Source organism: Entelurus aequoreus, linkage group LG09 (assembly GCF_033978785.1).
Source record: "Entelurus aequoreus isolate RoL-2023_Sb linkage group LG09, RoL_Eaeq_v1.1, whole genome shotgun sequence".
Classification (NCBI taxonomy): domain Eukaryota; kingdom Metazoa; phylum Chordata; class Actinopteri; order Syngnathiformes; family Syngnathidae; genus Entelurus; species Entelurus aequoreus.
In genome coordinates, this window is record NC_084739.1 from 66,222,481 (window position 1) to 66,243,952 (window position 21,472).

A 21,472-nucleotide genomic window follows, 5' to 3' on the forward strand; every position below is an offset into this window, starting at 1 on the left:
ACGCACATTAAATGAACCAAAACAAATCCTGACTTTGGAGCAATGTTCACGAACTCTAGTAATTGGCTCTCTATTAGATGCAATGGTTTTCCGTATTCGGACCACCATTTATGTCCTAACTTGTTCACACCTCCTCATATGGACGCTACTTTTCTTTCTTGATGTTTACTTTTGTACGCACATTAAATCAACCAAAAAAAAATCTGGACTTTGGAGCAATGTTCACAGACTCTAGTATTTGGCTCTCTACTAGATGCAATGGTTTTCTGTATTCGGACAACAATTTATGGCCTAACTTGTTCACACCTCCTCATATGGACGCTACTTTTCTTTCTTGATGTTTACTTTTGTACGCACATTAAATCAACCAAAAAAAAATCTGGACTTTGGAGCAATGTTCACGGACTCTAGTATTTGGTTCTCTATTAGATGCAATGGTTTTCCGTATTCGGACAACGATTTATGTCCTAACTTGTTCACACCTCCTCATATGGACGCTACTTTTCTTTCTTGATGTTTACTTTTGTACGCACATTAAATGAACCAAAACAAATCCTGACTTTGGAGCAATGTTCACAGACTCTAGTAATTGGCTCTCTATTAGATGCAATGGTTTTCCGTATTCGGACCACCATTTATGTCCTAACTTGTTCACACCTCCTCATATGGACGCTACTTTTCTTTCTTGATGTTTACTTTTGTACGTACATGAAATCAACCAAAACAAATCCTGACTTTGGAGCAATGTTCACTGACTCTAGTATTTGGCTCTCTATTAGATGCAATGGTTTCCCGTATTGGGACCACGGTTTATGTCCTAACTTGTTCACACCTCCTCATATGGACGCTACTTTTCTTTCTTGATGTTTACTTTTGTACGCACATTAAATCAACCAAAACAAATCCTGACTTTGGAGCAATGTTCACGGACTCTAGTATTTGGCTCTCTATTAGATGCAATGGTTTCCCGTATTGGGACCACGGTTTATGTCCTAACTTGTTCACACCTCCTCATATGGACGCTACTTTTCTTTCTTGATGTTTACTTTTGTACGCACATTAAATCAACCAAAACAAATCCTGACTTTGGAGCAATGTTCACAGACTCTAGTAATTGGCTCTCTATTAGATGCAATGGTTTTCCGTATTCGGACCACGATTTATGTCCTAACTTGTTGGTACTTAACTTAACTTTAACATGTTGAAAAGAGAAACTGGAAATTGTTTGATTGATTGATTGAAACTTTTAGTAGTAGATTGCACAGTTCAGTACATACTCCGTACAATTGACCACTAAATGGTAACACCTGAATAAGTTTTTCAACTTCTTTAAGTCGGAGTCCACGTTAATCAATTCATGGCAATTGTGATGCATCATGTTGTGAGCATGCATGTTCCAAATAAACTCAAACTCAACTGTTAGTGATGAGGTCAAATAAATGGGGAGAAAGATGCAAAAAGTCAACTCACGTCAGTGATGCTGCGTGCAAGATGCATGGTGCGCATGACGTCACCGCTCCATGTACCGTGCGCCATTTTGGAAAGCGAGAGAGAAAAAAAAAGGAAAAAAAAATCACGGATAATTTGTGTGCTCCTGACAGACCCTGAAGTCTTCACCCTCGGATTGTGGATCCTGAACCGTTTCTCCCGAGTAGAGGCGCGCTGGTCATCGGGGGTGGGGGGTTTTATCGTAAGGCGGTGGAGAGTAAAAGCTGCTAAATGAAGCAATGGCGGGTGAGATACTTTATATCCTCCACCTCGCTAGCTGTGTGTGAAGAATGATGGCCTGGCTTGTCAACGTGATACTTGGCTAAACTCTCACTTCTTTTGTTGAAACTATGTTGCAGGGGTTGCAGGAGGAAATGATTTCCAGTGGTGTTTCTCCCAAGTGAAAGGCGCCATAGATGAGGATGTCGCGGAAGGTATGTGGCTAATGCTAATGCTAACGTTAGCCTAGCCGCGGAAATGATGATGCTCTTTTGGGCTTCGCGGGGGTTAGCTAGATGCGGTCGGCGTGGGTCAGCAGTGGCAGCTAGTGCGTGTGTGGGTTCATTCATTAAACGTCCGGTTTTTGTTTTTGTTTTTTTCCCCCCCAACAATGAGAGGAAAGTGCTGCTAGCTAGCCGTATGCTAACATGGTGGCTAGGCTATTAAAGGGGGAGCGACCGAGGGCGTGACGTCATTGCGCTGCGCCCATAAATTGTCCCGTGACGTCACGACGGAGCTCATTCATTCAGTAAGAACTCACACTACAAACTTGTCAGTGTTGTGGGGCAGTGTTTTTCAACCACTGTGCCGCATCACACTAGTGTGCCGTGAGAGATTATCTAGTTTCACCTATTTGGGTTAAAAATATTTTTTGCAAACCAGTAATTATAGTTTTCACATGATGTGTTGTTGTTGAGTGTCTGTGCTGTCTAGAGCTCGGCAGAGTAACCGTGTAATACTCTTCCATATCAGTAGCTGGCAGCCGGTAGCTAATTGCGTTGTTGATGTCGGGAACAGCGTGCAGGTATAAAGGTGTCTAATGCTTAAACCAAAAATAAACAAAACGTGAGTGCCCCTAAGAAAAGGCATCGAAGCTTAGGGAAGGCTATGTAGAACAAAACTAAAACTGAACTGGCTACAAAGTAAACAAAAACAGAATGCTGGACGACAGCAAAGACTTACTGTGGAGCAAAGACAATGTACATCCGAACATGACATGACAATCAACAATGTCCCCACAACTGAAATATTCTTGATTGCTAAAACAAAGTAGATGCGGGAAATATCGCTCAAAGGAAGACATGAAACTGCTACAGGAAAATGCCAAAAAAAGAGAAAAAGCCACCAAAATAGGAGCGCAAGACAAGAAGTAAAACACTACACACAGGAAAACAGCAAAAAACTCCAAATAAGTCAGGGCGTTATGTGACAGGTGGTGACAGTACACCTACTTTGAGACGAGAGCTATAGTGATGCATGCTTGGTTATGCTTTAAAGGCCTACTGAAAGCCACTACTACCGACCACGCAGTCTGATAGTTTATATATCAATGATGAAATCTTAACATTGCAACACATGCCAATACGGCCGGGTTAACTTATAAAGTGCAATTTTAAATTTCCCGCTAAACTTCCGGTTGGAAACGTCTATGTATGATGACGTATGCGCGTGACGTCACGACGGCAACGGAAGTATTCGTACCCAATGTGTCACCATACAAACTGCTCTGTTTTCATCGAACAATTCCACAGTATTCTGGACATCTGTGTTGGTGAATCTTTTGCAATTTGTTTAATGGACAATGGAGACTGCAAATAAGAAAGTTGTAGGTGCGATCGGTGTATTAGCGGCTGGCTGTAGCAACACAACCAGGAGGTTGTGTTGTGTTTGAGCTGGATAGCAGACGCACTACCGTGAGTACAGCTTTGGCTTCCAAACATTTGATCGCTTGCCCGTACGTGCGTGTCGCTATGTGCATGTCACGTACGTAACTTTGGGGAAATATATGTTTCTTGCCGACTCTGATGGCGGCCGGGGTGTCGTCGAAAGCTACAACGCCCGCCGCCGCCACTCCGTAGTTAGCTTCAATTGTTAAGCTTCGCCAAGCTGGAAATTATTAACTGTGTATTTTCATGTTCATGGTTTAATAGTATTGTTGATCTTCTGTCTATCCTTCCAGTCAGGGTTTTTTTTATTTAGTTTCTATCTGCATTTGAGCCTGATGCTATCACGTTAGCTCCGTAGCTAAGTTAGCTTCAATTGTTAAGCTTCGCCAAGCTGGAAATTATAAACCGTGTATTTACATGTTCATGGTTTAATAGTATTGTTGGTCTTCTGTCTATCCTTCCAGTCAGGGTTTTATTTAATTTTGTTTCTATCTGCATTTGAGCCCGATGCTATCACGTTAGCTACGTAGCTAAAGTGCGTCAACGATGTATTGTCGTGGAGATAAAAGTCACTGTGAATGTCCGTTTCGCGTTCTCGACTCTCATTTTCAAGAGGATATAGTATCCGAGGTGGTTTAAAATACAAATCCGTGATCCACAATAGAAAAAGGAGAGTGTGTGGAATCCAATGAGCCAGCTTGTACCTAAGTTACGGTCAGTGCGAAAAAAGATACACCCTGCACTGCCTCTCTAGTCCTTCACTCTAACGTACCTCATCCACGAATCTTTCATCCTCGCTCAAATTAATGGGGTAATCGTCGCTTTCTCGGTCCGAATCTCTCTCGCTCCATTGTAAACAACGGGGAATTGTGAGGAATCCTTCCTCCTGTGACGTCACGCTACTTCCGGTACAGGCAAGGCTTTTTTTTTATCAGCGACCAAAAGTTGCGAACTTTATCGTCGTTGTTCTCTACTAAATCCTTTCAGCAAAAATATGGCAATATCGCGAAATGATCAAGTATGACACATAGAATGGATCTGCTATCCCCGTTTAAATAAATAAAAATCATTTCAGTAGGCCTTTAAAGTCATATCCAACAATTGCGACGACTTTTTACTTTCAACTGAGTTTCGTTTTTTTTAATGATTTTGTGGTGTGCCTCCAAATTTTTTCAACGCAAAAAAGGTGCCTGGGCTCAAAAAAGGTTGAAAAACACTGATCTATAAACATGTGATGGTGGTTCTTTGGTCAAAATGTTGCATAGATGATGTTTTACAGATCATCTTCGAGTTGCTTTCTGACAGTCGCTTCAGGATACGCCGTTTTGTGGGCGGGTCTTCTCCCCGTCATCTTTGTTGTAGCGGTGTAGCGTGCAAGGACGGGAGTGAAAGAAGTGTCAAAAGATGGCGCTAACTGTTTTAATTAGAGATGTCCGATAATATCGGCCTGCCGATATATGCGTTAAAATGTAATATCGGATATTATCGGTATCGTTTTTTGTTTTTTTTAATTAAATCAACGTAAAAAACACAAGATACACTTACAATTAGTGCACCAACCCAAAAAACCTCCCTCCCCCATTTACACTCATTCACACAAAAGGGTTGTTTCTTTCTGTTATTAATATTCTGGTTCCTACATTATATATCAATATATATCAATACAGTCTGCAAGGGATACAGTCCGTAAGCACACATGATTGTGCGTGCTGCTGGTCCACTAATAGTACTAACCTTTAACAGTTAATTTTACTCATTTTCATTCATTACTAGTTTCTATGTAACTGTTTTTATATTGTTGTACTTTCTTTTTTATTCAAGAAAATGTTTTTAATTTATTTATCTTATTTTACTAATTTTTTAAAAAAGTACCTTATCTTCACCATACCTGGTTGTCCAAATTAGGCATAATAATGTGTTAATTCCACGACTGCATATATCGGTTGATATCGGTATCGGTTGATATCGGTATCGGTAATTAAAGAGTTGGACAATATCGGATATCGGCAAAAAGCCATTATCGGACATCCCTAGTTTTAATGACATTCAGACTTTACTTCAATCAATAACGGAGCAGCATCTCCTCATCCGTGGCTCACTAGTGCAACAACAACGCCCGAAATGTGTCCCGTGAAAAAAACGTCCGACTCACTACACCGGTAGTTTTTAGTGCTTCCATAGCGAGATATAAGTTAGAACTTTACGCTACTTTATATGAGGAATGGCAACAGCGGAAGGGGAATGTCACAAAACAAGAAAATAGAGAGGCACGGGCTACACACGCACATTTTCAGGACTTATGCAGATCCCAAATACACATCAGCAGGTACCAGAAGGTAAGAAAAGTTGACTTTGCATATTATTGCAAAACAAAATGCCAGGTAATATGTCTGTTAATTTTGCGGTCCATATACACACACCATAATAATACTTGGTACGTCTAACTACGGTAGCCGTAATGCTCCGACAATCCATCAAGCGGTGCGGTTCTAAGCTTATCAAAGTCGTACTAAAAAATGTTGACGGAGTTTTGAGCGCTTGCGTGTAATGTTTTAATGTTTTCAATAGAACATACAAAATGTTGGTGTTGTTTACTCGAGTCATATTGCAGTCTACACGTATCTCTTATGTGTGACTGCCATCTACTGGCCGCACTTATCATTACACCATGTACCAAATAAAATTGCTTTGAGGTCGGTAAGCACAACCAGAATTATTTCGCACATTAGGCGCACTTGTCGATTTTTGAGAAAATGAAAGGATTTTAAGTGCGCCTTATAGTCCGGAAAATACGGTACTTTGTTGACAGAAATTATTTCCAGGCCTTTGATGATGTGGCGGGCCATATCTTAGACTTAGACAAACTTTATTGATCCGCAAGGGAAATTGTTGCACACAGTAGCTCAGTTACAAAGGATGGAAAGGATAATGCACACACTGCGATGAGGTGGCGACTTGTCCAGGGTGTACCCCGCCTACCGCCTGAATGCAGCTGAGATGGGCTCCAGCACCCCCCGCGACCCCGTAAGGGACAATCGGTAGAAAACGGATGGATGGATAATGCACACAAGGGCGAAAACAAAAGGTATAAAGTAGACTAAAAATGTACCATAGTAGCAATATAACATATATGTAATATTTACATATTATATATACAGTATATAATATATACTGTATATATTGTATTATTATATTATATTATATTGTTATATATGGACACACACTATTCTCCCCTCTCCCCTCAGGCTCCATCCAGACCCACACCTCCCGCCACCTGAACAGTTTTTTCCCCTCGGCCATCAGGCAAATGAACAATAACTCCTAACAGCAGCTCCTTGAATTCCTTGAATTCCTTCTAAGTCTATCTGATAGCTCAGTTACAGCTCTTTTTATTACCAAATATGTGTTTTATGTCGCACGTTTGCACCAAGAAAAATTCCTGGTTTGTGAACCCGTTCTCAAACAATGGCAATAAAACTATTCTGATTCTGATTCTGATTCTAATATATACAATATATAACAAATCCCAATTATCATGTACAATATTACAGTATATGTAATAGATGCAGCAAAAAAAAAAAAAAAAAAATTAGTTTGACCCCAGTGGCCTACACCCAATACCTGTGATTATAAGGAAATTAATTCAGATATTTTTACACCGAATGGATAATGCACACAAGGGCGAAAACAAAAGGTATAAAGTAGACTAAAAATGTACCATAGTTGCAATATAACATATATATGTAATATTTACATATTATATATACAGTATATAATATATACTGATATATTGTATTATTGTTATATAATATAACAAATACCAATGATCATGTACAATATTACAGTATATGTAATAGCTGCAGCAAAAAAATAAAATAAATTGAGTTTGACCCCAGTGGCCTACACCCAATACCTGTGATTGTAAGGAAATTAATTCAGATATTTTTACACCGCTTCACCCTCCGCGACCCCGTAAGGGACAGTCGGTAGAAAATGGATGGATGGATAATGCACACAAGGGCACAAAAAGAGGGCGAAAACAAAAGGTATAAAGTAGACTAAAATGTACCATAGTAGCAATATAACATATATGTAATATTTACATATAATACCTACTGATATATTGTATTATTATAATATATTATATTGTTATATAATATATAACAAATCGCAATTATCATGTACAATATTACAGTATATGTAATAGCTTTGACCCCAGTGGCCTACACCCATTACCTGTGATTATAAGGAAATTAATTCAGATATTTTTACACCGCTTCACGGATTTGTTGTTTCTATTTTCAGCCGACATAATCTCCACGGTTGAATTCAACTATTCCGGAGAGCTGCTGGCCACGGGAGACAAAGGGGGCAGAGTGGTGATATTTCAGCACGAACAGGAGGTCATTATCCCTGCATTGAATTGATTGACTTGAATTCATTCATTGTTTAATTGTGATGTTTCTGCTTCTTCCCCCCCCAGTCCAAAAATCGTCCACACCTGCGCGGGGAGTACAACGTTTATAGCACTTTTCAGAGTCACGAGCCTGAATTTGACTATTTGAAAAGTTTAGAAATTGAGGAGAAAATCAATAAAATTAGATGGCTTCCCCAACAGAACGCTGCTCACTTTCTACTTTCGACAAACGGTAAGAGGTGACTTTTTTTCCTCCCCTCTCCATATTGCACACTTATTTGCCCCATTTCTTCCCAGATAAAACTATCAAATTGTGGAAAATAAGTGAACGAGACAAACGAGCGGAAGGGTACAACCTGAAATATGAAGACGGACGCCTCTTAGACCCTTTTAGAATCACCTCTCTACGGGTACGTCCCCTTTTGTCACCCGTCTCACCCTTGACCCGGCCTGACAGGTGCATTGTGGGTGCCTTTCAGGTACCGGTGCTGATGCCAATGGATCTCATGGTAGAAGCCAGCCCACGGAGGATCTTTGCAAATGCGCACACCTATCACATTAATTCCATTTCTGTAAATAGTGACCATGAAACGTACCTCTCTGCAGATGACCTAAGAATAAATCTATGGCACATGGAAATCACAGACAGAAGTTTTAGTATCCTTTTTCTGGTTTGGTTTGGCCACGCCGCCACACTGCCGGTTGCCGCCCTTGACCCCGCCCCCCCTCTCAGATATTGTAGACATCAAGCCCGCCAACATGGAGGAGCTCACTGAAGTGATCACGGCTGCAGAGTGCCATCCTCACCAATGCAATGTATTTGTGTACAGCAGTAGCAAAGGCACCATTCGCCTGTGTGACATGCGAGCGGCGGCACTCTGCGACAGGCACTCCAAGTGTGAGTAGTCGTCCCGCTCGTCACTTCCGAATCAGCATTTTCTAACGTACCCCCATCCCCCGCTCTCGCCAAAGTCTTCGAGGAGCCCGAGGACCCCAGCAGCCGCTCGTTCTTCTCCGAGATCATCTCGTCCATCTCCGACGTGAAGTTCAGTCACAGCGGGCGCTACATGATGACACGTGACTACCTCTCGGTCAAAGTATGGGACCTCAATATGGAGAACAGGCCAGTGGAGACGTATCAGGTGAGTACATCATGCTTTCAACAAGGATAACTTCAATGGTGGGCCGTCATCTCCGCTGGCCTAACATAACCAGAAATCATGATTAAAGATAAAAGTATGTATTATTTTATTTTCCCTAAATATCTAAAAGTAGAGATGTCCGATAATATCGAGCTGTCGATATTATTGGCCGATAAATGCTTTAAAATGTAATATCGGAAATTATCGGTATCGGTTAGGGATGTCCGATAATGGCTTTTTGCCGATATCCAATATTCCGATATTGTCCAACTCTTTAATTACCGATACCGATATCAACCGATACCGATATATACAGTCGTGGAATTAACACATTATTATGCCTAATTTGGACAACCAGGTATGGTGAAGATAAGGTCCTTTTAAAAAAAATAATAATAATAAGATAAATAAATTAAAAACATTTTCTTGAATACAAAAGAAAGTAAAACAATATAAAAACAGTTACATAGAAACTAGTAATTAATGAAAATGAGTAAAATTAACTGTTAAAGGTTAGTACTATTAGTGGACCAGCAGCACGCACAATCATGTGTGCTTACGGACTGTATCCCTTGCAGACTGTATTGATATATATTGATATATAATGTAGGAACCAGAATATTAATAACAGAAATAAACAACCCTTTTGTGTGAATGAGTGTAAATGGGGGAGGGAGTTTTTTTGGGTTGGTGCACTAATTGTAAGTGTATCTTGTGTTTTTTATGTTGATTTAATAAAAAAAATTAAAAAAAAACGATACCGATAATTAAAAAAAACGATACCGATAATTTCCGATATTACATTTTAAAGCATTTATCGGCCTGCCGATATTATCGGACATCTCTAGTATCGGTTTCAAAAAGTAAAATGTATGACAGTGTTTCCCATAAACTGCCAAGATACCTGTGGCGGTGGGGGCGTGGCTATGGGCGTGGTCACCATGACATCAAGTAATTTGCATAATTTACTACAATGATATGATTTTCTCTAAAAAGGCTCAAAAAATGTATACTTACTAATTAATAATAACAGTTTTGTTTTAAACGTCCATCCATCCATCCATTTTACAATATAATTACAACACTTTATGTACATATTTATATACAGATTTGAACAATAAGTTATTCACTGAAATATATTTATTAATTGTGGTTCTTACAAAAAATATATCTTATAAAATATAAAAGCTAAAATGTCTCTTAAAGCTCTGCCCCTTTAATTAGTGCATACTAAATAATTTAACTTAAGCCTACTACTACAACCATATTATTTACCAGCAACATAAAGTGAAACAGAGGCAGAGGTGTCCTGCCACAGTCAGTAACAAATAAACAGAAAACAGTAGTGGTGGTAGATAGACACAGAGCTTCATCAAACATCTGATCCACTGAACAAAGAGCTCCAAAAATCTTGAACTTTAGACTGCCATCAGTTTTACTCCCTACACTTAACCATGTGTTTCCTACTGCCTGCAGACTTTGCACCCTTTGTTATATACACATGTTGTGTTTCTAATATAAATACATTTAATAAAGTCAAATACAAATAAGGCAACAAGAGAAGTATCCTACACTTCTCTTTTGTAAAGTAAATCTGAACAGCCGATATGGGCATCTACATCTACTATATGATTTGCCTGAGAAGCTGGAGAGGACAAAAAAAATAAAATTTGTGGCGGACGTAATTCTTTCGTGGCGGGCCGCCACAAATGAATGAATGTGTGGGAATCACTGTATGACTTTTTAAAACGCAGCTGTGTACACGGACGTAGGGAGAAGTACAGAGCGCCAATAAACCTTAAAGGCACTGCCTTTGCGTGCCGGCCCAGTCACATAATATCTACGGCTTTTCACACACACAAGTGAATGCAAGGCATACTTGGTCAACAGCCATACAGGTCACACTGAGGGTGTCCGTATAAACAACTTTAACACTGTTACAAATATGTGCCACACTGTGAACCCACACCAAACAAGAATGACAAACACATTTCGGGAGAACATCCGCACCATAACACAACATAAACACAACAGAACAAATTTCCCAGAACCCCTTGCAGCACTAACTCTTCCGAGACGCTACAATATACACCCCCCGCTACCCCTACACCCCCCCCAACCCCGCACACCTCAACCTCCTCATGCTCTCTCAGGGAGAGCATGTCCCAAATTCCAAGCTGCTGTTTTGAGGCATGTTAAAAAAAAATAATGCACTTTGTGACTTCAATAATAAATATGGCACTTTTTTCCATAACTTGAGTTGAGTTATTTTGGAAAACCTTGTTACATTGTTTAATGCATCCAGCGGGGCATCACAACAAAATTAGGCATCATAATGTGTTAATTCCACGACTGTATATATCAGTATCGGTTTATATCGGTAATTAAGAGTTGGACAATATCGGATATTGGCAAAAAAAGTCATTATCGGACATCTCTACCTCAAACACACATCAAAAGTGGTAAAGGAATGGCTAAATCAGGCTAGAATGAAAGTTTTGGAATGGCCTTTCCCCAAAGTCCTGACTTAAACGTGTGGACAATGCTGAAGAAACAAGTCCATGTCAGAAAACCAACACATTTAGCTGAACTGCAGCAATTTTGTGGTCAAAAATTCAAGCAGAAGCTTGTGGATGGCTACCAAAAGTGCCTTATTGCAGGTAAACTTGCCAAGGGACATGTAAGCAAATATTAACATTGCTGTATGTATACTTTACACCCAGCACATTTGCTCACATTCTCAGTAGACTCATAATAAATTCATAAAAGAAGCAAACTTCATGAATGTTTTTTTGTGACCGAGTATGTGCTCCAATCACAAAAAAAAACAAGAGTTGTAGAAATTATTTGAAACTCAAGACAGCCATCATAATATGATATGAAGAGAATATGAATACTTTTAGATAAAGATGTCCAATAATGGCTTTTTTGCCGATATCCGATATAATACTTTATTAATCCCAGAGGGGAAATTGAGATTTTCAGCACAAGGGAGACAGAACTTGATCGCTGACGGGTTTGCCGATTTGGAGTTGTCCTACTTTCTGTGTGCTGTAAACGCATCACTGGAATGACACATGTGCGGTGTAGGAGTTGTCCGACTTTCTGTGTGGCTGTAAATGCATCACTGGAATGACACATCATGTGCGGTGTTGGAGTTGTCCGACTTTTTGTGTGGCTGTAAACTCATCACTGACATGGAAACGACCTGAAGTGACACATCATGGGCGGTGTTGGAGTTGTCCGACTTTCCCTGTCAGTGATGCGTTTACAGCCACACAGAAACGACCTGGAATGACACATTATGTGCGATGGTGGAGTTGTCCGGCTTTTTGTGTGGCTGTAAACGCATCACTGACAGGGAAACGACCTGGAATGACACATTATGCGCGGTGTTGGAGTTGTCCGACTTTCTGTGTGGCTGTAAATGCATCATTGGAATGACACATCATGTGCGGTGTTGGAGTTGTCCGACTTTCTGTGTGGCTGTAAACGCATCACTGGAATGACACATTATGTGCGGTGTTGGAGTTGTCCGACTTTCTGTGTGGCTGTAAACGCATCACTGACAGGGAAACGACCTGGAATGACACATCATGTGCGGTGTTGGAGTTGTCCCACTTTTTGTGTGGCTGCAAATGCATCACTGACAGGGAAACGACCTGAAATTACACATTATAGGCAGTGTTGGAGTTGTCCGACTTTCTGTGTGGCTGTAAACGCATCACTGGAATGACACATCATGTGCGGTGTTGGAGTTGTCCGACTTTCTGTGTGGCTGTAAACGCATCACTGGAATGACACATCATGTGCGGTGTTGGAGTTGTCCGACTTTCTGTGTGGCTGTAAACGCATCACTGACAGGGAAACGACCTTGAATAATAATAATACCTGAGATTTATATAGCGCTTTTCTAAGTACCCAAAGTCGCACATCATGTGCGGTGTTGGAGTTGTCCGACTTTCTGTGTGGCTGTAAACGCATCACTGACAGGGAAACGACCTGAAATGACACATTATGTGCGGTGTTGGAGTTGTCCGACTTTTTGTGTGGCTGTAAACGCATCACTGGAATGACACATGTGCAGTGTTGGAGTTGTCCGACTTTCTTTGTGGCTGTAAACGCATCACTGGAATGACACGTGTGCAGTGTTGGAGTTGTCCGACTTTTTGTGTGACTGTAAACGCATCACTGACAAGGAAACGACCTGGAATGACACATTATGGGCGGTGTTGGAGTTGTCCGACTTTCTGTGTGGCTGTAAACGCATCACTGGAATGACACGTGCAGTGTTGGAGTTGTCCGACTTTCTTTGTGGCTGTAAACGCATCACTGGAATGACACATGTGCAGTGTTGGAGTTGTCCGACTTTTTGTGTGACTGTAAACGCATCACCAACAGGGAAATGACCTGTGTGCGATGTTGGAGTTGTCCAACTTTTTGTGTGGCTGTAAACGCATCACTGACAGGGAAACGACCTGAAATGACACATTATGTGCGGCGTTGGAGTTGTCCGACTTTTTGTGTGGCTGTAAACGCATCACTGACAGGGAAACGACATGAAATGACACATTATGGGCGGTGTTGGAGTTGTCCAAATTTGTGTGGCTGTAAACGCATCACTGACAAGGAAACAACTTGAATGACACATTTTGGGCGGTGTTGGAGTTGTCCGACTTTCTGTGTGGCTATAAACGCATCACTGACAGGGAAATTACCTGTGTGCGGTGTTGGAGTTGTCCGACTTTTTGTGTGGCTGTAAACGCATCACTGACAGGGAAACGACCTGGAATGACACATTATGTACGATGTTGGAGTTGTCCGACTTTCTGTGTGGCTGTAAATGCATCACTGACAGGGAAACAACCTGAAGTGACACATTATGGGCGGTGTTGGAGTTGTCCAACTTTCTGTGTGGCTGTAAACGCATCACTGACAGGGAAACGACCTGTGTGCGATGTTGGAGTTGTCTGACTTTTTGTGTGGCTGTAAACGCATCACTGGAATGACACATCACGTGCGGTGTTGGAGTTGTCCGACTTTTTGTGTGGCTGTAAACGCATCACTGGAATGACACGTGTAGTGTTGGAGTTGTCCGACTTTTTGTGTGGCTGTAAACGCATCACTGACAGGGAAACGACCTGGAATGACACATTATGTGCGATGTTGGAGTTGTCTGACTTTCTGTTTGGCTGTAAACGCATCACTGGAATGACACATGATGTGCGGTGTTGGAGTTGTCCGACTTTTTGTGTGGCTGTAAACTCATCACTGGAATGACACATTAGGTGCGGTGTTGGAGTTGTCCGACTTTCAGTGTGGCTGTAAACGCATCACTGACAGGGAAACGACCTGTGTGCGATGTTGGAGTTGTCTGACTTTTTGTGTGGCTGTAAACGCATCACTGGAATGACACATTAGGTGCGGTGTTGGAGTTGTCCGACTTTCAGTGTGGCTGTAAACGCATCACTGGCAGGGAAACGACCTGTGTGCGATGTTGGAGTTGTCCGACTTTCTGTGTGGCTGTAAACGCATCACTGGAATGACATGTGCAGTGTTGGAGTTGTCCGACTTTTTGTGTGACTGTAAACGCATCACTGACAAGGAAACGACCTGGAATGACACATTATGTGCGATGTTGGAGTTGTCTGACTTTCTGTTTGGCTGTAAACGCATCACTGGAATGACACATGTGCGGTGTTGGAGTTGTCCGACTTTTTGTGTGGCTGTAAACTCATCACTGGAATGACACATTAGGTGCGGTGTTGGAGTTGTCCGACTTTCAGTGTGGCTGTAAACGCATCACTGGCAGGGAAACGACCTGTGTGCGATGTTGGAGTTGTCCGACTTTCTGTGTGGCTGTAAACGCATCACTGGAATGACATGTGCAGTGTTGGAGTTGTCCGACTTTTTGTGTGACTGTAAACGCATCACTGACAAGGAAACGACCTGGAATGACACATTATGGGCGGTGTTGGAGTTGTCCGACTTTCTGTGTGGCTGTAAACGCATCACTGACAGGGAAACGACCTGTGTGCGGTGTTGGAGTTGTCCGACTTTTTGTGTGGCTGTAAACGCATCACTGACAGGGAAACGACCTGAAATGACACTTTATGGGCGGTGTGGGAGTTGTCCAACTTTCTGTGTGGCTGTAAACGCATCACTGACAGGGAAACGACCTGTGTGCGATGTTGGAGTTGTCTGACTTTTTGTGTGGCTGTAAACGCATCACTGGAATGACACATTAGGTGCGGTGTTGGAGTTGTCCGACTTTCAGTGTGGCTGTAAACGCATCACTGGCAGGGAAACGACCTGTGTGCGATGTTGGAGTTGTCCGACTTTCTGTGTGGCTGTAAACGCATCACTGGAATGACATGTGCAGTGTTGGAGTTGTCCGACTTTCTGTGTGGCTGTAAACGCATCACTGGAATGACGCATGTGCAGTGTTGGAGTTGTCCGACTTTTTGTGTGGCTGTAAACGCAATACTGGCAGGGAAACGACCTATGTTGGAGTTGTCCGACTTTTTGTGTGGCTGTAAACGCATCACTGACAGGGAAACGACCTGGAATGACATATCATGTGCGGTGTTGGAGTTGTCCGACTTTCAGTGTGGCTGTAAACGCATCACTGGCAGGGAAACGACCTGTGTGCGATGTTGGAGTTGTCCGACTTTCTGTGTGGCTGTAAACGCATCACTGGAATGACATGTGCAGTGTTGGAGTTGTCCGACTTTTTGTGTGACTGTAAACGCATCACTGACAAGGAAACGACCTGGAATGACACATTATGGGCGGTGTCGGAGTTGTCCGACTTTCTGTGTGGCTGTAACTGCATCCCTGACAAGGAAACGACCTGGAATGACACATTATGGGCGGTGTTGGAGTTGTCCGACTTTGTGTGTGACTGTAAACGCATCGCTGACAAGGAAACGACCTGGAATGACACATTATGGGCGGTGTTGGAGTTGTCCGACTTTCTGTGTGGCTGTAAACGCATCACTGGAATGACACATGTGCAGTGTTGGAGTTGTCCGACTTTTTGTGTGACTGTAAACGCATCGCTGACAAGGAAACGACCTGGAATGACACATTATGGGCGGTGTTGGAGTTGTCCGACTTTCCGTGTGGCTGTAAACGCATCACTGGCAGGGAAACGACCTGTGTGCGATGTTGGAGTTGTCTGACTTTTTGTGTGGCTGTAAACGCATCACTGGAATGACACATTAGGTGCGGTGTTGGAGTTGTCCGACTTTCAGTGTGGCTGTAAACGCATCACTGGCAGGGAAACGACCTGTGTGCGATGTTGGAGTTGTCCGACTTTCTGTGTGGCTGTAAACGCATCACTGGAATGACATGTGCAGTGTTGGAGTTGTCCGACTTTTTGTGTGACTGTAAACGCATCACTGGCAGGGAAACGACCTGGAATGACACATTATGGGCGGTGTTGGAGTTGTCCGACTTTCTGTGTGGCTGTAAACGCATCACTGGCAGGGAAACGACCTGTGTGCGATGTTGGAGTTGTCCGACTTTTTGTGTGACTGTAAACGCATCACTGACAAGGAAACGACCTGGAATGACACATTATGGGCGGTGTTGGAGTTGTCCGACTTTCTGTGTGGCTGTAAACGCATCACTGGCAGGGAAACGACCTGTGTGCGATGTTGGAGTTGTCCGACTTTTTGTGTGGCTGTAAACGCATCACTGACAGGGAAACGACCTGGAATGACATATCATGTGCGGTGTCGGAGTTGTCCGACTGTAAACGCATCACTGGAATGACACATGTGCAGTGTTGGAGTTGTCCGACTTTCTTTGTGGCTGTAAACGCATCACTGGAATGACACATGTGCAGTGTTGGAGTTGTCCGACTTTTTGTGTGACTGTAAACGCATCGCTGACAAGGAAACGACCTGGAATGACACATTATGGGCGGTGTTGGAGTTGTCCGACTTTCTGTGTGGCTGTAAACGCATCACTGGCAGGGAAACGACCTGTGTGCGATGTTGGAGTTGTCCGACTTTTTGTGTGGCTGTAAACGCATCACTGACAGGGAAACGACCTGGAATGACATGACAGACATATGTGCAGTGTCGGAGTTGTCCGACTTTCTGTGTGGCTGTAAACGCATCACTGACAGGGAAACGACATGAAATGACACATTATGGGCGGTGTTGGAGTTGTCCGACTTTCTGTGTGGCTGTAAACGCATCACTGGCAGGGAAACGACCTGTGTGCGATGTTGGAGTTGTCCGACTTTTTGTGTGGCTGTAAACGCATCACTGACAGGGAAACGACCTGGAATGACATATCATGTGCGGTGTCGGAGTTGTCCGACTTTTTGTGTGGCTGTAAACGCATCACTGGAATGACACATGTGCAGTGTTGGAGTTGTCCGACTTTCTTTGTGGCTGTAAACGCATCACTGGAATGACACATGTGCAGTGTTGGAGTTGTCCGACTTTTTGTGTGACTGTAAACGCATCGCTGACAAGGAAACGATCTGGAATGACACATTATGGGCGGTGTTGGAGTTGTCCGACTTTCTGTGTGGCTGTAAACGCATCACTGGCAGGGAAACGACCTGTGTGCGATGTTGGAGTTGTCCGACTTTTTGTGTGGCTGTAAACGCATCACTGACAGGGAAACGACACATTATGGGCGGTGTTGGAGTTGTCCGACTTTGTGTGGCTGTAAACGCATCACTGACAGGGAAACGACCTGTGTGCGATGTTGGAGTTGTCTGACTTTTTGTGTGGCTGTAAACGCATCACTGGAATGACACATTAGGTGCGGGGTTGGAGTTGTCCGACTTTCAGTGTGGCTGTAAACGCATCACTGGAATGACATGTGCAGTGTTGGAGTTGTCCGACTTTTTGTGTGACTGTAAACGCATCACTGGCAGGGAAACGACACATTATGGGCGGTGTTGGAGTTGTCCGACTTTCTGTGTGGCTGTAAACGCATCACTGGAAGGACACATGTGCAGTGTTGGAGTTGTCCGACTTTTTGTGTGACTGTAAACGCATCGCTGACAAGAAAACGACCTGGAATGACACATTATGGGCGGTGTTGGAGTTGTCCGACTTTCTGTGTGGCTGTAAACGCATCACTGATAGGGAAATGACCTGTGTGCGATGTTGGAGTTGTCCGACTTTTTGTGTGGCTGTAAACGCATCACTGACAGGGAAATGACATGAAATGACACATTATGGGCGGTGTTGGAGTTGTCCGACTTTCTGTGTGGCTGTAAACGCATCACTGGAAGGACACATGTGCAGTGTTGGAGTTGTCCGACTTTTTGTGTGACTGTAAACGCATCGCTGACAAGAAAACGACCTGGAATGACACATTATGGGTGGTGTTGGAGTTGTCCGACTTTCTGTGTGGCTGTAAACGCATCACCGACAGGGAAATGACCTGTGTGCGATGTTGGAGTTGTCCGACTTTTTGTGTGGCTGTAAACGCATCACTGACAAGGAAATGACCTGAAATGACACATTATGTGCGGTGTTGGAGTTGTCTGACTTTTTGTGTGGCTGTAAACGCATCACTGACAGGGAAACGACCTGGAATGACACATTATGTGCGATGTTGGAGTTGTCCGAATATTTGTGTGGCTGTAAACGCATCACTGGAATGCACATCATGTGCGGTGTTGGAGTTGTCCGACTTTTTGTGTGGCTGTAAACACATCACTGACAGGGAAACGACCTGTGTGCGATGTTGGAGTTGTCTGACTTTTTGTGTGGCTGTAAACGCATCACTGGAATGACACATTAGGTGTGGTGTTGGAGTTGTCCGACTTTCAGTGTGGCTGTAAACGCATCACTGGCAGGGAAACGACCTGTGTGCGATGTTGGAGTTGTCTGACTTTCTGTGTGGCTGTAAACGCATCACTGGAACTACATGTGCAGTGTTGGAGTTGTCCGACTTTTTGTGTGACTGTAAACGCATCGCTGACAAGGAAACGACCTGGAATGACACATTATGGGCGGTGTTGGAGTTGTCCGACTTTCTGTGTGGCTGTAAACGCATCACTGGCAGGGAAACGACCTGTGTGCGATGTTGGAGTTGTCCGACTTTTTGTGTGGCTGTAAACGCATCACTGACAGGGAAACGACCTGGAATGACATAACGTGCGGTGTCGGAGTTGTCCGACTTTTTGTGTGGCTGTAAACGCATCACTGGAATGACACATGTGCAGTGTTGGAGTTGTCCGACTTTCTTTGTGGCTGTAAACGCATCACTGGAATGACACATGTGCAGTGTTGGAGTTGTCCGACTTTTTGTGTGACTGTAAACGCATCGCTGACAAGGAAACGACCTGGAATGACACATTATGGGCGGTGTTGGAGTTGTCCGACTTTCTGTGTGGCTGTAAACGCATCACTGGCAGGGAAACAACCTGTGTGCGATGTTGGAGTTGTCCGACTTTTTGTGTGGCTGTAAACGCATCACTGACAGGGAAATTACCTGTGTGCGGTGTTGGAGTTGTCCGACTTTTTGTGTGGCTGTAAACGCATCACTGGAATGACACATGTGCAGTGTTGGAGTTGTCCGACTTTCTTTGTGGCTGTAAACGCATCACTGGAATGACACATGTGCAGTGTTGGAGTTGTCCGACTTTTTGTGTGACTGTAAACGCATCGCTGACAAGGAAACGACCTGGAATGACACATTATGGGCGGTGTTGGAGTTGTCCGACTTTCTGTGTGGCTGTAAACGCATCACTGGCAGGGAAACTACCTGTGTGCGATGTTGGAGTTGTCCGACTTTTTGTGTGGCTGTAAACGCATCACTGACAAGGAAATGACCTGAAATGACACATTATGGGCGGTGTTGGAGTTATCCGACTTTTTGTGTGGCTGTAAACGCATCACTGACTGGGAAAGGACCTGAAATTACACATTATGGGCGGTGTTGGAGTTGTCTGACTTTCTGTGTGGCAGTAAACGCATCACTGACATGCTGGACTGTGTGCCTGCAGGTGCATGAATATCTCCGCAGCAAGTTGTGTTCTCTGTATGAAAACGACTGCATCTTCGACAAGTTCGAGTGCTGCTGGAACGGCAGCGACAGGTCAGTGCCGCCCACCCGTGCTTACCCGAGCGCTCCCTCACCCTATTTCTCCTCCCCCCACCCCCCGCAGCGCCATCATGACGGGCTCCTACAACAACTTCTTCCGAATGTTCGACCGCAACACCCGGCGGGACACCACGCTGGAGGCGTCGCGGGAGAGCAGCAAGCCGCGGGCCACCCTCAAGCCCCGCAAGGTGTCGACGGGCGGCAAGCGGAAGAAGGACGAGATCAGCGTGGACAGCCTGGACTTCAACAAGAAGATCCTGCACACGGCGTGGCACCCCAAGGAGAACGTCATCGCCGTGGCCGCCACCAACAACTTGTACATTTTCCAGGACAAGATCAACTAGAAGCAGCCGCTCGTCCTCCCGGGTGACGAAATCTCAACGCACGCCTCCTTTTTTTTTTTTTTTTTTTTTTTTTTAGGTCTGTTTTTATTTGGAGTCTCGGCTTCTTCTTTTTTTCCCCCTTGACCCAGAAAGTCCTATCTGGGTGGAATTGACAGAACGGCGCTCAAAAAAAAAAAAAAAAAAAGTGTTTGTGTTGACATTTTTTAGCCTTCGTTTCCCGGAGTCCCCGTCGGGAAGTCGTTTGAGACGTTTCCGGGGCCCCCCCTGGAGAGTGGATTAATGGCCCCAAAAAAACTGCAACACCCCCTCGATGGCCGGGAGGAAGCGGCGAATCTGGAGAGCGGACTCGTTTCTTTTCTTTACCCCCCCTCCCCCCCCCCCTCCCCCTCCATCAATACAGTGACCTAATTCCACTGACTGTATCTACTCGAGTACACCTTGTCATCCACATAATAAAAGAAAAACTCAAAACGACAGGCGTGTTTTTAAATTTAGAAGTATGGAAACAGGTTTTATTGCTTTGCATGTGTTTATGTTGTAGAGAGGTGGAACATGTCCAGTCACACCACTGTCTTCTTTTTATTTTTGTTGGGTTTTGCTGCGCAGATCTCCAGCAAACGTGTTTATTGAACTACTACAACGCTGGTTCAGTGTTTATTGAACTACTACAACGCTGGTTCAGTGTTTATTGAACTACTACAACGCTGGTTCAGTGTTTATTGAACTACTACAACGGGGCTACCGGTTCCACAACCACTGTTGGACACCACTAGTGTGTGTGTGTGTGAGATTTGGGCACAAGACGGACAAAGGGAATCTGCAGCCTTAATTCCTTCTGTGAGTGACAGCTCCTGAACCTCATGTGCATTATTTGTAAAATCCTGTTTTCTAGAGCGAGGTCCTCGTGTTGCACACACACACGCACACACGCGGTGAAGAAGAGTGCTTCCCGGGCGTCACTAAATCCGGGGAACCACAAAGGTTGAGTGCAAATAAAACACTTCATGTCCATTGATTCCTAACATGGTGGCCATGTATTCACTTCTTTATTATTTCTGACCAAAGTTCAATAAAATTTCAATTGTGTTCATCCGCTTTGGTGGGTTTATT

The 21,472-nt window shown here is 43.6% G+C and overlaps 2 protein-coding genes across 2 annotated transcripts in view; one reads left to right on the plus strand and one right to left on the minus strand.

Annotated features, from left to right (window-relative positions):
* Positions 1–2,085, minus strand: part of ebf3b (EBF transcription factor 3b) — a 459,151-nt gene extending 457,066 nt beyond the window's left edge. Inside the window, exon 1 of the mRNA XM_062059192.1 lies at positions 1,471–2,085. The gene's annotated coding sequence lies outside the window, so the exon portion shown is untranslated. The remainder of the gene's footprint in view (positions 1–1,470) is intronic.
* Positions 1,535–21,455, plus strand: ppp2r2d (protein phosphatase 2, regulatory subunit B, delta). Its single transcript, XM_062059196.1, has 10 exons — positions 1,535–1,734; positions 1,848–1,922; positions 7,680–7,777; positions 7,858–8,023; positions 8,089–8,201; positions 8,271–8,448; positions 8,525–8,689; positions 8,764–8,933; positions 19,921–20,012; positions 20,083–21,455. Exons 1-10 carry the CDS (start codon positions 1,728–1,730, stop codon positions 20,360–20,362), a joined length of 1,344 nt encoding a protein of 447 aa, XP_061915180.1. The 5' UTR covers positions 1,535–1,727; the 3' UTR covers positions 20,363–21,455.
* Positions 21,456–21,472: the final 17 nt, after the last annotated feature.